Raw genomic sequence first — 22445 nt, 5'->3', positions numbered from 1 at the left:
AGATAGATGGATATATAAATAGATAGATAAATAGATAGATGGATAGATAAATAGATAGATGGATATATAAATATATAAATAAATAGATAGATGGATATATAAATAGATAGATAAATAGATAGATGGATATATAAATAGATAAATAAATAGATAGATGGATAGATAAATAGATAGATAAATAGATAGATAAATAGATAGATGGATATATAAATAGATGGATGGATATATAAATAGATAGATGGATATATAAATAGATAGATGGATATATAAATAGATAGATGGATATATAAATAGATAGATAAATAGATAGATGGATAGATAAATAGATAGATGGATAGATAAATAGATAGATAGATGGATATATAAATAGATAGATAAATAGATAGATGGATAGATAAATATATATATAAATAGATAGATAAATAGATAGATGGATAGATAAATAGATAGATGGATAGATAAATAGATAGATGGATATATAAATAGATAGATAAATAGATAGATGGATATATAAATAGATAGATAAATAGATAGATGGATAAATAAATAGATAGATGGATAGATAAATAGATAGATGGATAGATAAATAGATAGATGGATATATAAATAGATAGATAAATAGATAGATGGATATATAAATAGATAGATAAATAGATAGATGGATATATAAATAGATATATAAATAGATAGATGGATAGATAGATAAATAGATAGATGGATAGATAAATAGATAGATAAATAGATAAATAGATAGATGGATAGATAAATAGATAGATGGATATATAGATAGATAGATGGATATATAAATAGATAGATGGATAGATAAATAGATAGATGGATAGATAAATAGATAGATGGATAGATAAATAGATAGATAAATAGATAGATGGATATATAAATAGATAGATGGATAGATAAATAGATAGATGGATAGATAAATAGATAGATAAATATAGATAAATAGATAGATGGATATATAAATAGATAGATGGATAGATAAATAGATAGATGGATAGATAAATAGATAGATGGATAGATAAATATATAAATATATAGATAAATAGATAGATGGATAGATAAATAGATAGATGGATAGATAAATAGATAGATGGATATATAAATAGATAGATGGATAGATAAATAGATAGATGGATAGATAAATAGATAGATAAATAGATAGATGGATATATAAATAGATAGATGGATAGATAAATAGATAGATGGATAGATAAATAGATAGATAAATAGATAGATGGATATATAAATAGATAGATAAATAGATAGATGGATATATAAATAGATAGATGGATATATAAATAGATAGATGGATAGATAAATAGATAGATGGATAGATAAATAGATAGATGGATAGATAAATAGATATGGATGATAAATAGATAGATAAATAGATAGATGGATATATAAATAGATAGATGGATAGATAAATAGATAGATGGATAGATAAATGGATAGATAAATAGATAGATGGATAGATAAATAGATAGATGGATAGATAAATAGATAGATAAAAATAGATAGATGGATATATAAATAGATATATAAATAGATAAATAAATAGATAGATAAATAAATAGATAGATGGATAGATAGATGGATATATAAATAGATAGATGGATATATAAATAGATAGATAAATAGATAGATGGATAGATAAATAGATATATAAATAGATAGATAAATAGATAGATAAATAGATAGATGGATAGATAGATAGATGGATAGATAAATAGATGGATAGATGGATAGATGGATAGATAAATAGATAGATGGATAGATAAATAGATGGATATATAAATAGATAGATGGATATATAAATAGATGGATAGATAGATAGATGGATAGATAAATAGATGGATAGATGGATAGATGGATAGATAAATAGATGGATAGATAAATAGATGGATAGATAAATAGATGGATAGATAGATAGATGGATAGATGGATATATAACAACACAAAGAATTATCTATCCAAAATGGAGATGTATTGGTAAACCACTTCTTTTTGGCTCTATAACAAAGAATAAAGAGCAAAAACATATACATGATCAAATACAGGTCTTAGAATCACCTATTAAAGACTACCAGAACCCACTGGATTCTCCAATTACATTGAATGAGTTACAAATACAGGACAAAATAAAAGACCCTCCAACCCAAAAAAAAACCCTCCAACCCAAAAAAGCCTGTGGTGTTGATGGTATCCTCAATGAAATGATCAAACATACAGACAACAAATTCCAATTGGCTATACTAAAACTCTTTAACCTCTTGGAACTCTAGGGGCAGTATTTAATTTTTGGATAAAAAAACGTTCCCGTTTTAAACAAGATATTTTGTCACGAAAAGATGCTCGACTATGCATATAATTGACATCTTTGGAAAGAAAACACAATGACGTTTCCAAAACTGCAAAGATATTATCTGTGAGTGGCACAGAACTGATGCTACAGGCAAAACCAAGATGAAACTTCAAACAGGAAATGAGCAAAATTTTTGAAGCTCTGTTTTCCAATGTCTCCTTATATGGCTGTGAATGCGCCATGAACGAGCCTACAATATCTGCCGTTTCCCCAAGGTGTCTGCAGCATTGTGACATATTTGTAGGCATATCATTGGAAGATTGACCATAAGAGACCACATTTACCAGGTGTCCGCCCGGTGTCCTGCATCGAAATTGGTGCGTAAACTTCAGCTGCATGTATTTTTCCATGTGATTGAGAGGAGAAAGCAGACTTCCACGAACGATATATCAATGAAGAGATATATGAAAAACACCTTGAGGATTGATTCTAAACAGCGTTTGCCGTGTTTCAGTCGATATTATGGAGTTAATTTTGAAAAAAGTTAGGCGTTTTGGTGACTGAATTTTCATTTTTTTTTGGTAGCCAAACGTGATGTACAAAACGGAGCGATTTCTCCTACACAAAGAATCTTTCAGGAAAAACTTAACATTTGCTATCTAACTGAGAGTCTCCTCATTGAAAACATCCGAAGTTCTTCAAAGGTAAATGATTGTATTTGAATGCTTTTCTGGTTTTTGTGAAAATGTTGCCCGCTAAATGCTACGCTAAATGCAACGCTAGCTATCAATACTCTTACACAAATGCTTGTTTTGCTATGGTTGAAAAGCATATTTTGAAAATCTGAGATGACAGTGTTGTTAAGAAAAGGCTAAGCTTGAGAGCTAGCATATTTATTCAATTTCATTTGCGATTTTTATGAATAGTTAACGTTACGTTATGCTAATGAGCTTGAGGCTATAACTGGATACAGGTTTTTTTTGTAGCCAAATGTGAACAAAACAGAGCGATTTGTCCTACACAAATAATATTTTTGGAAAAACTGAACATTTGCTATCTGAGAGTCTCCTCATTGAAAACATCTGAAATTCTTCAAAGGTAAATGATTTTATTTGAATGCTTTTCTTGTTTTTTGTGAAAATGTTGCTGGCTGAATTCTAGGCTTATAGCTATGCTAGCTATCAATACTCTTACACAAATGCTTGTTTAGCTATAGTTCAATAGCATATTTTGAAAATCTGAGATGACAGTGTTGTTAACAAAAGTCTAAGCTTGAGAGCAAATATATTTATTTCATTTCATTTGCGATTTTCATGAATAGTTAACGTTGCATTATGCTAATGAGCTTGAGGCTATAAATAGGATCCCGGATATGGGATTGCTCGTCGCATGAAGTTAACATCATCCTTAGCTCTGGCCTCTCCCCCAATTTTTGGAACCAAGGACTGATCACCCCAATCCACAAAAGTGGAGACAAATTTGACCCCAATAACTTCCGTGGAATATGCGTCAACAGTAACCTTGGGAAAATCCTCTGCATTATCATTAACAGCAGACTCGTACATTTCCTCAATGAAAACAATGTACTGAGCAAATGTCAAATTGGCTTTTTACCAAATTAACGTACAACAGACCATGTATTCACCCTGCGCACCCTAATTGACAACCAAACAAACCAAAACAAAGGCAAAGTCTTCTCATGCTTTGTTGATTTCAAAAAAGCCTTCGACTCAATTTGGCATGAGGGTCTGCTATACAAACTGATGGAAAGTGGTGTTGGGGGTAAAACATACGACATTATAAAATCCATGTACACAAACAACAAGTATGCGGTTAAAATTGGCAAAAAACACACACATTTCTTTGCTTAAAACCTCTTGAAACTCCCCATCCCGGATCCGGGATCGTGACTAAAGCCTCAGGCTCATTAGCATAACGCAACGTTAACGATTTCTGAAAATCGCAAATAAAATGAAAATAATGTGCCTACTCTCAAGCTTAGCCTTTTCTTAACAACACTGTCATCTCAGATTTTCAAAATATGCTTTTGAACCATAGCAATTGACTAATTTGTGTAAGAGTATGCTAAGCTAGCTTAGCATTTTGAGTAGCATTTAGCACGCAACATTTTCACAAAAACCAGATAACCAAATAAATAAAATCATTTACCTTTGAAGAGCTTCGGATGTTTTCAATGAGGAGACTCTCAGTTACATACCAAATGCGCAGTTTTTCCTGAAAGCGTCTGTGTGTAGGAGAAATCGCTCCGTTTTGTACATCACATTTGGCTACGGAAACGAACCGAAAATTCAGTCACCTACAACGTCAAACTTTTTCCGAATTAACTCCATAATATCGACCGAAACATGGCAAACGTTGTTTGGAATTAATCCTCAAGGTGTTTTTTCACATATCTCTTCATTGATATGCAGTTTGTGGAAGCCTGCTTTCCCCTCAGAATCGCATGGAAAAATACCAGCAGCTGAAAAAGACGCACCAATTTCGATGGAGGACACCGGGCGGACACCTGGAAAATGTAGTCTCTTATGGTCAATCTTCCAATGATATGCCTACAAATACGTCACAATGCTGCAGACACCTTGGGGAAACGACAGAAAGGGCAGGCTCATTCCTCTCGCATTCACAGCCATATAAGGAGACAATGGAAAACTTGTTCTCAACTGGCCTACCTGGTTAAATAAAGATGTATAAAATAAAACAAATTACATTTATTTTCCATTTTGTACTTCAACCATTTGCTCATCGTTACAACACTGTATATATACATAATATGACATTTGTAATGTCTTTACTTCTGTGAGTGTTATGTTTACTGTTCATTTTTATTGTTTATTTCACTTTAGTTATTATCTACTTCACTTGCTTTGGCAATGTTAACATATGTTTCCCATGCCAATAGTCTCTTGAACAGACAGACAGACAGACAGACAGACAGACAGGCATGCAAGCATTCATTCATTCATTCATTCATTCATTGAGGGACTCACCACAGCTGTGAGGGCTGGTTTAGACATGATTCCCTTTCCTGGAGCCATGGGGACTTGTGGAGTCCATCCTTTAACTAGAGAAAGAACACCATAACACTGATGAGATCAGCATCACCATCATCACTATCATCATCATCATCACAATCATCACCATCATCATCATCATCATCATCATCATCATTACCACCACCACCACTACTTTATTCACCATCATCATCATCATCACCACCACCACCACTACATTATTCACCATCATCATCATCATCATCATCATCGTCATCATCATCATCATTACCTTCCTCATTACCTTCCTCATTACCACCATCACCACTGTACCTCTCTGCTGCTAAGACATCATATATAGCACTGTACCTCCCTGCTGCTAAGACATCATATATAGCATTGTACCTCCCTGCTGCTAAGACATCATATATACCACTGTACCTCAATGCTGCTAAGACATCATATATAGTACTGTACCTCCCTGCTGCTAAGACATCATATATACCACTGTATCTCCCTGCTGCTAAGACATCATATATAAGACATCATATATAGTACTGTACCTCCCTGCTGCTAAGACATCATATATAGTACTGTACCTCCCTGCTGCTAAGACATCATATATACCACTGTACCTGCCTGCTGCTAAGACATCATACATACCACTGTACCTCCCTGCTGCTAAGACATCATATATAGTACTGTACCTCCCTGCTGCTAAGACATCATATATACCACTGTATCTCCCTGCTACTAAGACATCATAGATAGTACTGTACCTCCCTGCTGCTAAGACATCATATATAGCACTGTACCTCCCTGCTGCTAAGACATCATATATACCACTGTATCTCCCTGCTCCCTGCTGCTAAGACATCATATATAGTACTGTACCTCCCTGCTGCTAAGACATCATATATACCACTGTACCTCCCTCCCTGCTGCTAAGACATCATATATAGCACTGTACCTGCCTGCTGCTAAGACATCATACATACCTGTATCTCCCTGCTGCTAAGACATCATATATAGTACTGTACCTCCCTGCTGCTAAGACATCATATATACCACTGTGCTACCTCCCTGCTGCTAAGACATCATATATACCACTGTATACCTCCCTGCTGCTAAGACATCATATATAGTACTGTACCTCCCTGCTGCTGCTAAGACATCATATATACCACTGTATCTCCCTGCTACTAAGACATCATAGATAGTACTGTACCTCCCTGCTGCTAAGACATCATATATAGCACTGTACCTCCCTGCTGCTAAGACATCATATATACCACTGTAAGACATCTCCCTCCCTGCTGCTAAGACATCATATATAGTACTGTACCTCCCTGCTGCTAAGACATCATATATACCACTGTACCTCCCTGCTGCTAAGACATCATATATACCACTGTATCTCCCTGCTGCTAAGACATCATATATAGTACTGTACCTCCCTGCTGCTAAGACATCATATATACCACTGTACCTCCCTGCTGCTAAGACATCATATATACCACTGTACCTCCCTGCTGCTAAGACATCATATATAGTACTGTACCTCCCTGCTGCTAAGACATCATATATAGCACTGTATCTCCCTGCTGCTAAGACATCATATATAGTACTGTACCTCCCTGCTGCTAAGACATCATATATAGTACCACTGTACTGTACTCCCTGCTGCTAAGACATCATATCATATATAGTACTGTACCTCCCTGCTGCTAAGACATCATATATAGTACTGTACCTCCCTGCTGCTAAGACATCATATATACCACTGCTAAGACATCATATACACACTCCTCCCTGCTGCTAAGACATCATATATAGCACTGTACCTCCCTGCTGCTAAGACATCATATATAGCACTGTACCTCCCTGCTGCTAAGACATCATATATAGTACTGTACCTCCCTGCTGCTAAGACATCATATACACACCACTGTACCTGCCTGCTGCTAAGACATCATATATAGTACTGTACCTCCCTGCTGCTAAGACATCATACATACCACTGTACCTCCCTGCTGCTAAGACATCATATATAGCACTGTCCACTCTCCCTGCTGCTAAGACATCATATATAGTATATAGTACTGCTAAGACATCATATATAGCACTCCCTGCTGTTAAGACATCATATATACCACTGTAACTCCCTGCTGCTAAGACATCATAGTTAGTACTGTAAGGCCTCCCTGTACCTGCTGCTAAGACATCATATATAGTACTGTACCTCCCTGCTGTTAAGACATCATATATAGCACTGTCCCTCCCTGCTGCTAAGACATCATATATAGTACTGTACCTCCCTGCTGCTAAGACATCATATATACCACTGTAACTCCCTGCTGCTAAGACATCATACATAGTACTGTACCTCCCTGCTGCTAAGACATCATATATAGCACTGAGTGTACTGTAGCTACCCATTTTGTACTGGCTATGCTTACTGCAGCCCCACAGGGATACTCCCAGCTGAGGTTCGCATGGAAGATGCCATTCATCATAATTTATTATTTATTGAATATTCATCAAAATTGATGACCACGAACAGGAGGCACTGCTGTATTAGAGTATGTTTACTCTACTCTGTCCCTCCAGGGTTCTACCAGCGATTATCTCTGGCTTTATCTCAATAGGGTTGCGTGTGTTTGTCTCTTCTTTGTTCCTGCTACATGAGCCACCTAATTGAATTGGCCAGCCGTCACCCCTTGTTGCAGGGGCAGACCGGGACCAGAAATCTGCCCTGGTATTTCAAACAAGACAGACAATATTCTCCTTTCAGGCCCCAATATTGGCCTATTGTTTTCCTTGAGGTCCCCATTAACAGCCAGATTAAAAAGTTAGACATGTCCACTGGGCTAAAAATGGACCAGCCCATCTGGCATTCGCTCAGACGGCCAGTCCACCCTGCCGTGTTGTCTTCAGATGAATTAATTCTATGCTTTTCTCCCACAGAGGGCAGTAGCCTGACTGTATATCAAGGAGGGAACCGTGAGGTGGAGGTGTTTCGGTGGGGGGCAGAGAGAGAGAGCGCCCAGGCTGCTTCTCAGCCCTATCTGCTCTGGTCAAAAGTAGGGCACTATATAGGAAATTCTACTTGGGACGCAGCCGTGGCGCATCTTCCAGGAACAGCTTGATCTGTTACCATGACTCCTGCTGTCCTCCCCATGCTCCATATTGTCAGTTACTGTTCTCTCCAGCATGTCCTATGTGGGCTTTGTCATCAGAGAAACATCAATTATGGGCTTTGTCATCAGAGAAACATTATTTATGGGTTTGTCATCAGAGAAACATTATTTATGGGGTTTGTCATCAGAGAAACATTATTTATGGGGTTTGTCATCAGAGAAACATTATTTATGGGATTTGTCATCAGAGAAACATTATTTATGGGCTTTGTCATCAGAGAAACATCAATTATGGGCTTTGACATCAGAGAAACATCACTTATGGGCTTTGACATCAGAGAAACATCAATTATGGGCTTTGACATCAGAGAAACATCAATTATGGGGTTTGTCATCAGAGAAACATTATTTATGGGGTTTGTCATCAGAGAAACATTATTTATGGGGTTTGTCATCAGAGAAACATTATTTATGGGGTTTGTCATCAGAGAAACATTATTTATGGGGTTTGTCATCAGAGAAACATTATTTATGGGGTTTGTCATCCCATCACTACTCTACCCTATACTATACTATACTACACTACCACTACACTACTCTACCCTACACTACACTACCCTACACTCTGTCCTCACACTACACTATTTATGGGTTTGTACACTACACTACTTTACCCTACACTACCCTACACTATTTACCCTGGGATTTGTCACCCATACTGCACTACCACTTATACTCTTGTCTCAGCCTACACTACCCTATGGGGTTTGTCATCAGAGACACTCTACCCTATACTACATTTTACATCGACACTACACTACTTACACTACATCCCACTACACACTGCTCTACACTATTTACCCTTTGTCATCAGTAAACTATTTACTACTATCTACTACACTACACTACTCTGTCCTCAGAGACACTACTCTACGCTATACTATTTATGGGGTTTGTCACTAGTCTACCCTTACACTTTACCCTATTTGTCACTCACACTACTCTATTTATGGGGTTTGTCATACACTACACTACTTATGGGGGTACACTCTACCCTATACTAAACTATTTACTACACTACCATCAGATAAACTCTACCCTTTGTCACTCCCATCACAGAAACACTACCCTACACTCTGCCCTACACTAACATTATTTACCGTATCCTAGAGAAACATTATTTATGGGGTTTGTCATCACTACCCTACATTACTCTACCCTTTGTCATCAGAGAAACATTATTTACTACACTTTGTCATCCTCTATCTAGCCTAAACATTATTTACTTTGTCCTCACTCTAGAGAAACATTATTTATGGGGTTCGTCACACTACACTACTACACTACCTATACTATACTACACTGCTCTACACTACTCTACCCTACACTACACTCTGCTACACTACACTACTACACTACACTACTCTACCCTACACTCTACGCTATACTACACTAGTCTACCCTACACTCTACCTATACTACACTACACTACACTACTCTGCCCTACACTACACTACACCTGCCTACACTCACTACCTATACTATACTACACTACACTACTCTACACTACTCTACCCTACACTACCCTACACTACTCTACCCTACACTCTACCCTATACTACACTACACTACACTACACTACTCTACCCTACACTACACTACACTACTCTACCCTACACTCTACCCTATACTACACTACATTACTCGACACTACTACACTACACTGCTCTACACTACACTACCCTACACACTACACTACTACTACACTACTACTACTACACTACACTACACTACTCGACACTACTCTAGCCTATACTACACTAGTCTACCCTACACTCTACCCTATACTACACTACACTACTCTACCCTACACTACTCTATCCTACTCTACCCTACACTCTACCCTATACTACACTACACTACCCTACCCTACCCTACACTACTCTACTCTACCCTACACTACACTACGCTACTCTAACATACACTACACTACGCTACTCTACCCTACACTACACTACGCTACTCTACCCTACACTACTCTACCCTACCCTACACTACCCTACTCTACTCTACTCTACTCTACACTACCACTACACTACTCTACTCTACTCTACTCTACCCTACCCTACACTACCACTACACTACTCTACCCTACACTACCCTACACTACACTACCCTACACTCTACCCTATACCACACTACACTACCCGACACCCTACACTACACTACTACTACACTGCTCTACACTACACTGCCCTACACCCAACCCTAAACTACCCTACACTACACTACCCTACACTCTACCCTATACTGCACTACACTACTACTACACTGCTCTACACTACACTACCCTATACCCTACACTACACTACACTACTCTACCGTACACTCTACCCCACTACACTACCACTACACTACCCTACACTACTACTACAATGCACTACTACTACACTGCACTACACTACCCTACCCTCTACCCTACACCACACTACTACTACACTACACTACACTACACTGACTACATTACAATACACTACTACTACAATACGCTACTACTACTACAACTACACTACTACTACAACTACACTACAACTACACTACACTACTACACTGCTCTACACTACTACTACACTACACTACTCTACACTCTACCCTACACTACTACTACACTATGACTACACTACAATACACTACTAATACACTACACTTCTACCACACTACACTACTACTACACTACTACTGCACTACACTACTACTACACTACACTACTACTGCACTACTACTACTACACTACACTACAATACACCACTACTACACTACACTACTACTGCACTACTCCACACTACACTACTACTGCACTACACTACACTACACTACAAATACTGTGTACACTACACTACAACTAATGTTTACACTACACTACACTACACTGCAAATACTGTGTACACTACACTACAAATACTGTGTACACTACACTACACTACAAATACTGTGCAGACTACACTACAAATACTGTGTACACTACACTACACTACAAATACTGTGTACACTACACTACACTACAAATACTGTGTACACTACACTACAAATACTGTGTACACTACACTACACTACAAATACTGTGTACACTACACTACACTACAAATACTGTGTACACTACACTACAAATACTGGGTACACTACACTACAAATACTGTGCACACTACACTACAAATACTGTGTACACTACACTACACTACAAATACGGTGTACACTACACTACACTACAAATACTGTGTACACTACACTACACTACAAATACTGTTTACACTACACTACACTACAAATACTGTGTACACTACACTACAAATACTGTGTACACTACACTACAAATACTGTGTACACTACACTACACTACAAATACTGTGTACACTACACTACACTACAAATACTGTGTACACTACACTACACTACAAATACTGTGTACACTACACTACACTACAAATACTGTGTACACTACACTACACTACAAATACTGTGTACACTACACTACCCTACCCTCTACCCTACAACACACTACTACTACACTACACTACACTACACTACACTACACTACACTACATTACAATACACTACTACTACACTACACTACTACTACAACTACACTACTACTACAACTACACTGCTCTACACTACTACTACACTACACTACTCTACACTCTACCCTACACTACTACTACACTATGACTACACTACAATACACTACTACACTACACTACACTACACTACACTGCTCTACACTACTACTACACTACTACTACACTACACTACTCTACACTACCCTACACTACTACTACACTATGACTACACTACAATACACTACTACTACACTACACTTCTACTACTACACTACTACTACACTACTACTGCACTACACTACACTACTACTACACTACACTACTACTGCACTACACTACTACTACACTACACTACAATACAACACTACTACACTACACTACTACTGCACTACTCCACACTACACTACTACTGCACTACATTACACTACAAATACTGTGTACACTACACTACAGCTAATGTTTACTATACTACACTACACTGCAAATACTGTGTACACTACACTACAAATACTGTGTACACTACACTACACTAAAATACTGTGCAGACTACACTACAAATACTGTGTACACTACACTACACTACAAATACTGTGTACTACACTACAAATACTGTGTACACACTACACTACAAATACTGTGTACACTACACTACACTACAAATACTGTGCACACTACACTACAAATACTGTGTACACTACACTACACTACAAATACTGTGTACACTACACTACACTACAAATACTGTGTACACTACACTACACTAAAAATACTGTGTACACTACAATACACTACAAATACTGTGTACACTACACTACAAATACTGTGTACACTACACTACACTACAAATACTGTGTACACTACACTACAAATACTGTGTACACTACACTACTAAATACTGTGCACACTACACTACAAATACTGTGAACACTACTACTACTACAAATACTGTGTACACTACACTACACTACAAATACTGTGTACACTACACTACACTACAAATACTGTGTACACTACACTACAAATACTGTGTACACTACACTACACTACAAATACTGTGCACACTACACTACAAATACTGTGTACACTACACTACACTACAAATACTGTGTACACTGCACTACACCTCAAATACTGTGTACACTACACTACACTACAAATACTGTGTACTACACTACACTACAAATACTGTGTACACTACACTACACTACAAATACTGTGTACACTACACTACACTACAAATACTGTGTACACTACACTACAAATACTGTGTACACTACACTACAAATACTGTGTACACTACACTACACTACAAATACTGTGTACACTACACTACAAATACTGTGTACACTACACTACAAATACTGTGTACTACACTAAATACTTTGTACACTACACTACACTACAAATACTGTGTACACTACACTACAAATACTGTGTACACTACACTACAAATACTGTGTACATACACTACAAATACTATGTACACTACACTACACTACAAATACTGTGTACACTACACTACACTACAAATACTGTGTACACTACACTACACTACAAATACTGTGTACTATACTACAAATACTGTGTACACTACACTACAAAAATACTGTGTACACTACACTACACTACAAATACAGTGTACACTACACTACAAATACTGTGTACACTACACTACAAATACTGTGTACACTACACTACAAATACTGTGCACACTACACTACAAATACTGTGTACACTACACTACACTACAAATACTGTGTACACTACACTACACTACAAATACTGTGTACACTACACTACACTACAAATACTGTGTACACTACACTACACTACAAATACTGTGTACACTACACTACAAATACTGTGTACACTACACTACAAATACTGTGTACACTACACTACACTACAAATACTGTGTACACTACACTACACTACAAATACTGTGTACACTACACTACACTACAAATACTGTGTACACTACACTACACTACAAATACTGTGTACACTACACTACACTACAAATACTGTGTACACTACACTACCCTACCCTCTACCCTACACCACACTACTACTACACTACACTACACTACACTACACTACACTACACTATGACTACATTACAATACACTACTACTACACTACACTACTACTACAACTACACTACTACTACAACTACACTACAACTACACTACACTACACTACACTACACTACACTACACTGCTCTACTACTACACTACTACTACACTACACTACTACTACACTATGACTACACTACAATACACTACTAGACTACACTACACTACACTACACTACACTACACTGCTCTACACTACTACTACTACACTACACTACTCTACACTACCTGTACTACTACACTATGACTACACTACAATACACTACTGTACACTACACTTCTACGACACTACACTACTGCTACACTACTACTGCACTACACTACACTACTACTACACTACACTACTGCTACACTACTACTACACTACACTACAATACAACACTACTACACTACACTACTACTGCTACTCCACACTACACTACTACTGCACTACATTACACTACAAATACTGTGTACACTACACTACAGCTAATGTTTACTATACTACACTACACTGCAAATACTGTGTACACTACACTACAAATACTGTGTACACTACACTACACTACAAATACTGTGCAGACTACACTACAAATACTGTGTACACTACACTACACTACAAATACTGTGTACTACACTACAAATACTGTGTACACTACACTACAAATACTGTGTACACTACACTACACTACAAATACTATGCACACTACACTACAAATACTGTGTACACTACACTACACTACAAATACTGTGTACACTACACTACACTACAAATACTGTGTACACTACACTACACTACAAATACTGTGTACACTACAGTACACTACAAATACTGTGTACTACACTACAAATACTGTGTACACTACACTACACTACAAATACTGTGTACACTACACTACAAATACTGTGTACGCTACACTACACTACAAATACTGTGCACACTACACTACAAATACTGTGAACACTACACTACACTACAAATACTGTGTACACTACACTACACTACAAATACTGTGTACACTACACTACACTACAAATACTGTGTACACTACACTACAAATACTGTGTACACTACACTACACTACAAATACTGTGCACACTACACTACAAATACTGTGTACACTACACTACACTACAAATAATGTGTACACTGCACTACACTCAAATACTGTGTACACTACACTACACTACAAATACTGTGTACACTACACTACACTACAAATACTGTGTACACTACACTACACTACAAATACTGTGTACACTACACTACACTACAAATACTGTGTACACTACACTACAAATACTGTGTACACTACACTACAAATACTGTGTACACTACACTACACTACAAATACTGTGTACACTACACTACAAATACTGTGTACACTACACTACAAATACTGTGTACACTACACTACAAATACTGTGTACACTACACTACACTACAAATACTGTGTACACTACACTACAAATACTGTGTACACTACACTACAAATACTGTGTACACTACACTACAAATACTATGTACACTACACTACACTACAAATACTGTGTACACTACACTACACTACAAATACTGTGTACACTACACTACACTACAAATACTGTGTACACTACACTACACTACAAATACTGTGTACACTACACTACACTACAAATACTGTGTACACTACACTACACTACAAATACTGTGTACACTACACTACAAATACTGTGTACACTACACTACACTACAAATACTGTGTACACTACACTACACTACAAATACAGTGTACACCACACTACAAATACTGTGTACACTACACTACAAATACTGTGTACTACACTACAAATACTGTGTACACTACACTACACTACAAATACTGTGTACACTACACTACACTACAAATACTGTGTACACTACACTACACTACAAATACTGTGTACACTACACTACACTACAAATACTGTGTACACTACACTACACTACAAATACTGTGTACACTACACTATACTACAAATACTGTGTACACTACACTACACTACAAATACTGTGTACACTACACTACACTATAAATACTGTGTACACTACACTGCACTACAAATACTGTGTACACTACACTGCACTACAAATACTGTGTACACTACACTACAAATACTGTGCACACTACACTACAAATACTGTGTACACTACACTACACTACAAATACTGTGTACACTGCACTACCTCAAATACTGTGTACACTACACTACACTACAAATACTGTGTACACTACACTACACTACAAATACTGTGTACACTACACTACACTACAAATACTGTGTACACTACACTACACTACAAATACTGTGTACACTACACTACAAATACTGTGTACACTACACTACACTACAAATACTGTGTACACTACACTACACTACAAATACTGTGTACACTACACTACACTACAAATACTGTGTACACTACACTACACTACAAATACTGTGTACACTACACTACAAATACTGTGTACACTACACTACACTACAAATACTGTGTACACTACACTACAAATACTGTGTACTACACTACAAATACTGTGTACACTACACTACAAATACTGTGTACACTACACTACACTACAAATACTGTGTACACTACACTACAAATACAAATACTGTGTACTACACTACAAATACTATGTACACTACACTACAAAATACTGTGTACACTACACTACACTACAAATACTGTGTACACTACACTACACTACAAATACTGTGTACACTACACTACACTACAAATACTGTGTACACTACACTACACTACAAATACTGTGTACACTACACTACAAATACTGTGTACACTACACTACACTACAACATACTGTGTACACTACACTACACTACAAATACTGTGTACACTACACTACACTACAAATACTATGTACACTACACTACAAATACTGTGTACACTACACTACACTACAAATACTGTGTACACTACACTACACTACAAATACTGTGTACACTACACTACAAAAATACTGTGTACACTACAGTACACTACAAATACTATGTACACTACACTACAAATACTGTGTACACTACACTACACTACAACTACAAATACTGTGTACACTACACTACACTACAACTGTGCACTACACTACAAATACTGTGAACACTACACTACACTACAAATACTGTGTACACTACACTACACTACAAATACTGTGTACACTACACTACACTACAAATACTGTGTACACTACACTACAAATACTGTGTACACTACACTACACTACAAATACTGTGTACACTACACTACACTACAAATACTGTGTACACTACACTACACTACAAATACTGTGTACACTACACTACAAATACTGTGTACACTACACTACACTACAAATACTGTGTACACTACACTACAAATACTGTGTACACTACACTACAAATACTGTGTACACTACACTACAAATACTGTGTACACTACACTACACTACAAATACTGTGTACACTACACTACAAATACTGTGTACACTACACTACAAATACTGTGTACACTACACTACAAATACTATGTACACTACACTACACTACAAATACTGTGTACACTACACTACACTACAAATACTGTGTACACTACACTACACTACAAATACTGTGTACACTACACTACACTACAAATACTGTGTACACTACACTACTACAAATACTGTGTACACTACTACAAATACTATGTACACTACACTACACTACAAATACTGTGTACACTACACTACACTACAAATACTGTGTACACTACACTACACTACAAATACTGTGTACACTACACTACACTACAAATACTGTGTACACTACACTACACTACAAATACTGTGTACACTACACTACACTACAAATACTGTGTACACTACACTACAAATACTGTGTACACTACACTACACTACAAATACTGTGTACACTACACTACACTACAAATACAGTGTACACCACTACAAATACTGTGTACACTACACTACAAATACTGTGTACACTACACTACAAATACTGTGTACAACATACAAATACTGTGTACACTACACTACACTACAAATACTGTGTACACTACACTACACTACAAATACTGTGTACACTACACTACACTACAAATACTGTACACTACACTACACTACAAATACTGTGTACACTACACTACACTACAAATACTGTGTAATACTGTGTACACTACACTACACTATAAATACTGTGTACACTACACTGCACTACAAATACTGTGTACACTACACTGCACTACAAATACTGTGTACACTACACTACAAATACTGTGCACACTACACTACAAATACTGTGTACACTACACTACAAATACTGTGTACACTACACTACACCTCAAATACTGTGTACACTACACTACACTACAAATACTGTGTACACTACACTACACTACAAATACTGTGTACACTACACTACAAATACTGTGTACACTACACTACACTACAAATACTGTGTACACTATACTACAAATACTGTGTACACTACACTACACTACAAATACTGTGTACTACACTACACTACAAATACTGTGTACACTACACTACACTACAAATACTGTGTACACTACACTACAAAAATACTGTGTACACTACACTACAAATACTGTGTACACTACACTACACTACAAATACTGTGTACACTACAAATACTACACTACACTACAAATACTGTGTACACTACACTACAAATACTGTGTACACTACACTACACTACAAATACTGTGTACACTACACTACAAATACTGTGTAAATACTACACTACAAATACTGTGTACACTACACTACAAATACTATGTACACTACACTATACTACAAATACTGTGTACACTACACTACACTACAAATACTGTGTACACTACACTACACTACAAATACTGTGTACACTACACTACACTAATACTGTGTACACTACACTACACTACAAATACTGTGTACACTATACTACAAATACTGTGTACACTACACTACACTACAAATACTGTACACTACACTACACTACAAATACTGTGTACACTACACTACAAATACTGTGTACACTACACTACACTACCACAACAAATACTGTGTACACTACACTACAAATACTGTGTACACTACACTACAAATACTGTGTACACTACACTACAAATACTGTGTACACTACACTACACTAAATACTGTGTACACTACACTACACTACAAATACTGTGTACACTACACTACACTACAAATACTGTGTACACTACACTACACTACAAATACTGTGTACACTACACTATACTACAAATACTGTGTACACTACACTACACTACAAATACTGTGTACACTACACTACACTACAAATACTGTGTACACTACACTGCACTACAAATACTGTGTACACTACACTGCACTACAAATACTGTGTACACTACACTACAAATACTGTGTACACTACACTACAAATACTGTGTACACTACACTACACTACAAATACTGTGTACACTACAAATACTGTGTACTACACTACAAATACTGTGTACACTACACTACAAATACTGTGTACACTACACTACAAATACTGTGTACACTACACTACAAATACTGTGTTCACTACACTACACTACAAATACTGTGTACACTACACTACAAATACTGTGTACACTACACTACACTACAAATACTGTGTACACTACACTACACTACACTACAAATAATGTGTACACTACACTACAAATACTGTGTACACTACACTACACTACAAATACTGTGTACAATACACTTCAAATACTGTGTACACTACACTACACTACAAATACTGTGTACACTACACTACACTACAAATACTGTGTACACTACACTACACTACATACTGTGTACACTACACTACAAATACTGTGTACACTACACTAAAATACTGTGTACACTACACTACACTGCACACTACAAATACTGTGTACACTACACTGCACTACACTACAAATACTGTGTACACTACACTATACTACAAATACTGTGTACACTACACTACACTACAAATACTGTGTACACTACACTGCACTACACTACAAATACTGTGTACACTACACGGCACTACACTACAAATACTGTGTACACTACACTATACTACAAATACTGTGTACACTACACTACACTACAAATACTGTGTACACACTACACTGTGTACACTACAAAATACTGTGTACACTACACTACACTACAAATACTGTGCACACTACACTACACTACAAATACTGTGTACACTACACTACACTACAAATACTGTGTACACTACACTACAAAATACTGTGTACACTACACTACAAATACTGTGTACACTACACTACAAATACTGTGCACTACACTACACTACAAATACTGTGTACACTACACTATACTACACTGTGCCCTGTGCATATGAAACACATGTGTTTAATTGTCCTGTGTTTCATTATAGTGTGTTTTATTCTGTGTCAGGATCATTCACAGCTAGATTCAATCAAAACATTTAGTGGAAAAATCTGCCTATCCCCGTTAGCTGATCACACTACATTGTGTGTTTTTGTATGGTGCCGAAACACTGGTACTTTGCAGCGTGGGTTTGATTGAATATATTTTCAGTGACCTCCTTCCTCTTCCACCAACCTGGGGATTTTGGGGGCTAGAGACACATCTGGAGGGTGCAGTACGTCACATCACAGCACAGCGCTTGCCCTAATCTGACCTGGGTGGGTCTAACTAACATTGTCAGACACGTTACATTGGTTAGGATATCCTCTTCACGTAGAATACACGGATCCGCCCCTTTTTAAAAATGTTCACCTAAAATGACATTCTCAAATCTAACTGCCTGTAGCTCAAGCCCTGAATCAAGGATATGCATATTCATGGTACCATTTGAAAGGAAACACTTTGCAGTTTGTGGAAATGTGAAAGAAATGTAGGAGAATATAACACATTAGATCTGGTAGAAGATAATACAAAGAAAAATAAAACGTTTTTTGTACCATCTTTGAAATGCAAGAGAAAGGCCATAAGGAATTATTCTAGCCCAGGCGCAATTTAGACTTTGGCCACTAGATGGGATCAGTGTATGTGCAAAGTGACTGATCCAATGAACTCTTACATATCTATTAAACATGTTGTATCAATACTGCCCAAATGTGCCTATTTGGTTAATTCATACATTTTCAAGTTCTTAATTGTGCACTCTCCTCAAACAACAGCATGGCATTCTTTCACTGCAATAGCTACTGTAAATTGGACAGTGCAGTAAGATTAACAAGAATTGAAGCTTTCTGCCAATATCAGATATGTCTATGTCCTGGGAAATGTTCTTGTTACTTACAACCTCATGCCAATCGCATTAGCCTACGTTAGCTCAACCTCATGCTAATCGCATTAGCCTACGTTAGCTCAACCGTCCCCTTTGCCTTGGGGGACACCGATTCTGGAAAAAAAAAAAAAATGTTTTAAACTCCCCCTCATACTCTTCTGGAGGTGGAGAATTTTTAAACTGATACAATCAAATCCAAACTGTCCAGTGGTCATTTGATGAAAAGAAAGAGACATCAGGTATAAAACACCAACAAGTTTAATGACATTCAGAGATTGTCAAGCCAAGTCTTCAATACTGGTTAAGCCTATAAGTATTGTATTGTAAGTATGTATGGAGCTGGGTTTAGCTCTCTGTGTATTGAGCTGGGTTTAGCTCTCTGTGTATTGAGCTGGGTTTAGCTCTCTGTGTATTGAGCTGGGTTTAGCTCTCGGTGTATTGAGCTGGGTTTAGCTCTCTGTGTATTTTTGCTGGGTTTTGCTCTCTGTGTATTGAGCTGGGTTTAGCTCTCTGTGTATTGAGCTGGGTTTAGCTCTCTGTGTATTGAGCTGGGTTTAGCTCTCTGTGTATTGAGCTGGGTTTAGCTCTCTGTGTATTGAGCTGGGTTTAGCTCTCTGTGTATTGAGCTGGGTTTAGCTCTCTGTGTATTGAGCTGGGTTTAGCTCTGTGTGTACTGAGCTGTGTTGACCTCTGTGTGTACTGATCTGTGTTGACCTCTGTGTGTACTGAGCTGTGTTGACCTCTCTGTGTATGGACTGGGTTTAGCTGTGTTGGACCTCTCTGTGTACTGGGTTTAGCTGTGTTGACCTCTCTGTGTATTGAGCTGAGCTCTCTGTGTTGATCTCTGTTTGTATTGAGCTGTGTTGACCTCTCTGTGTATTGAGCTGTGTTGAGTGTACTGTGTGTTGACCTCTCTGATGTAC

At 37.0% G+C, this 22445-nt stretch overlaps 1 protein-coding gene across 1 annotated transcript in view; it reads right to left on the bottom strand.

The window, feature by feature from the left end:
* LOC135518452 (A-kinase anchor protein 2-like) overlaps positions 1-22445 on the bottom strand; it is a 121408-nt gene that overhangs the window by 67164 nt on the left and 31799 nt on the right. Inside the window, 1 exon segment of the mRNA XM_064943628.1 lies at positions 5332-5405. Coding sequence (XP_064799700.1) covers positions 5332-5405 — 74 coding nt within the window.

The sequence above is a fragment of the Oncorhynchus masou genome, chromosome 28 (genome assembly GCF_036934945.1).
Source record: "Oncorhynchus masou masou isolate Uvic2021 chromosome 28, UVic_Omas_1.1, whole genome shotgun sequence".
NCBI classification, from domain to species: domain Eukaryota; kingdom Metazoa; phylum Chordata; class Actinopteri; order Salmoniformes; family Salmonidae; genus Oncorhynchus; species Oncorhynchus masou.
The sequence above is the reverse complement of the archived record's forward strand: the minus strand, read 5'-3'. Positions and strand labels throughout refer to the sequence as shown.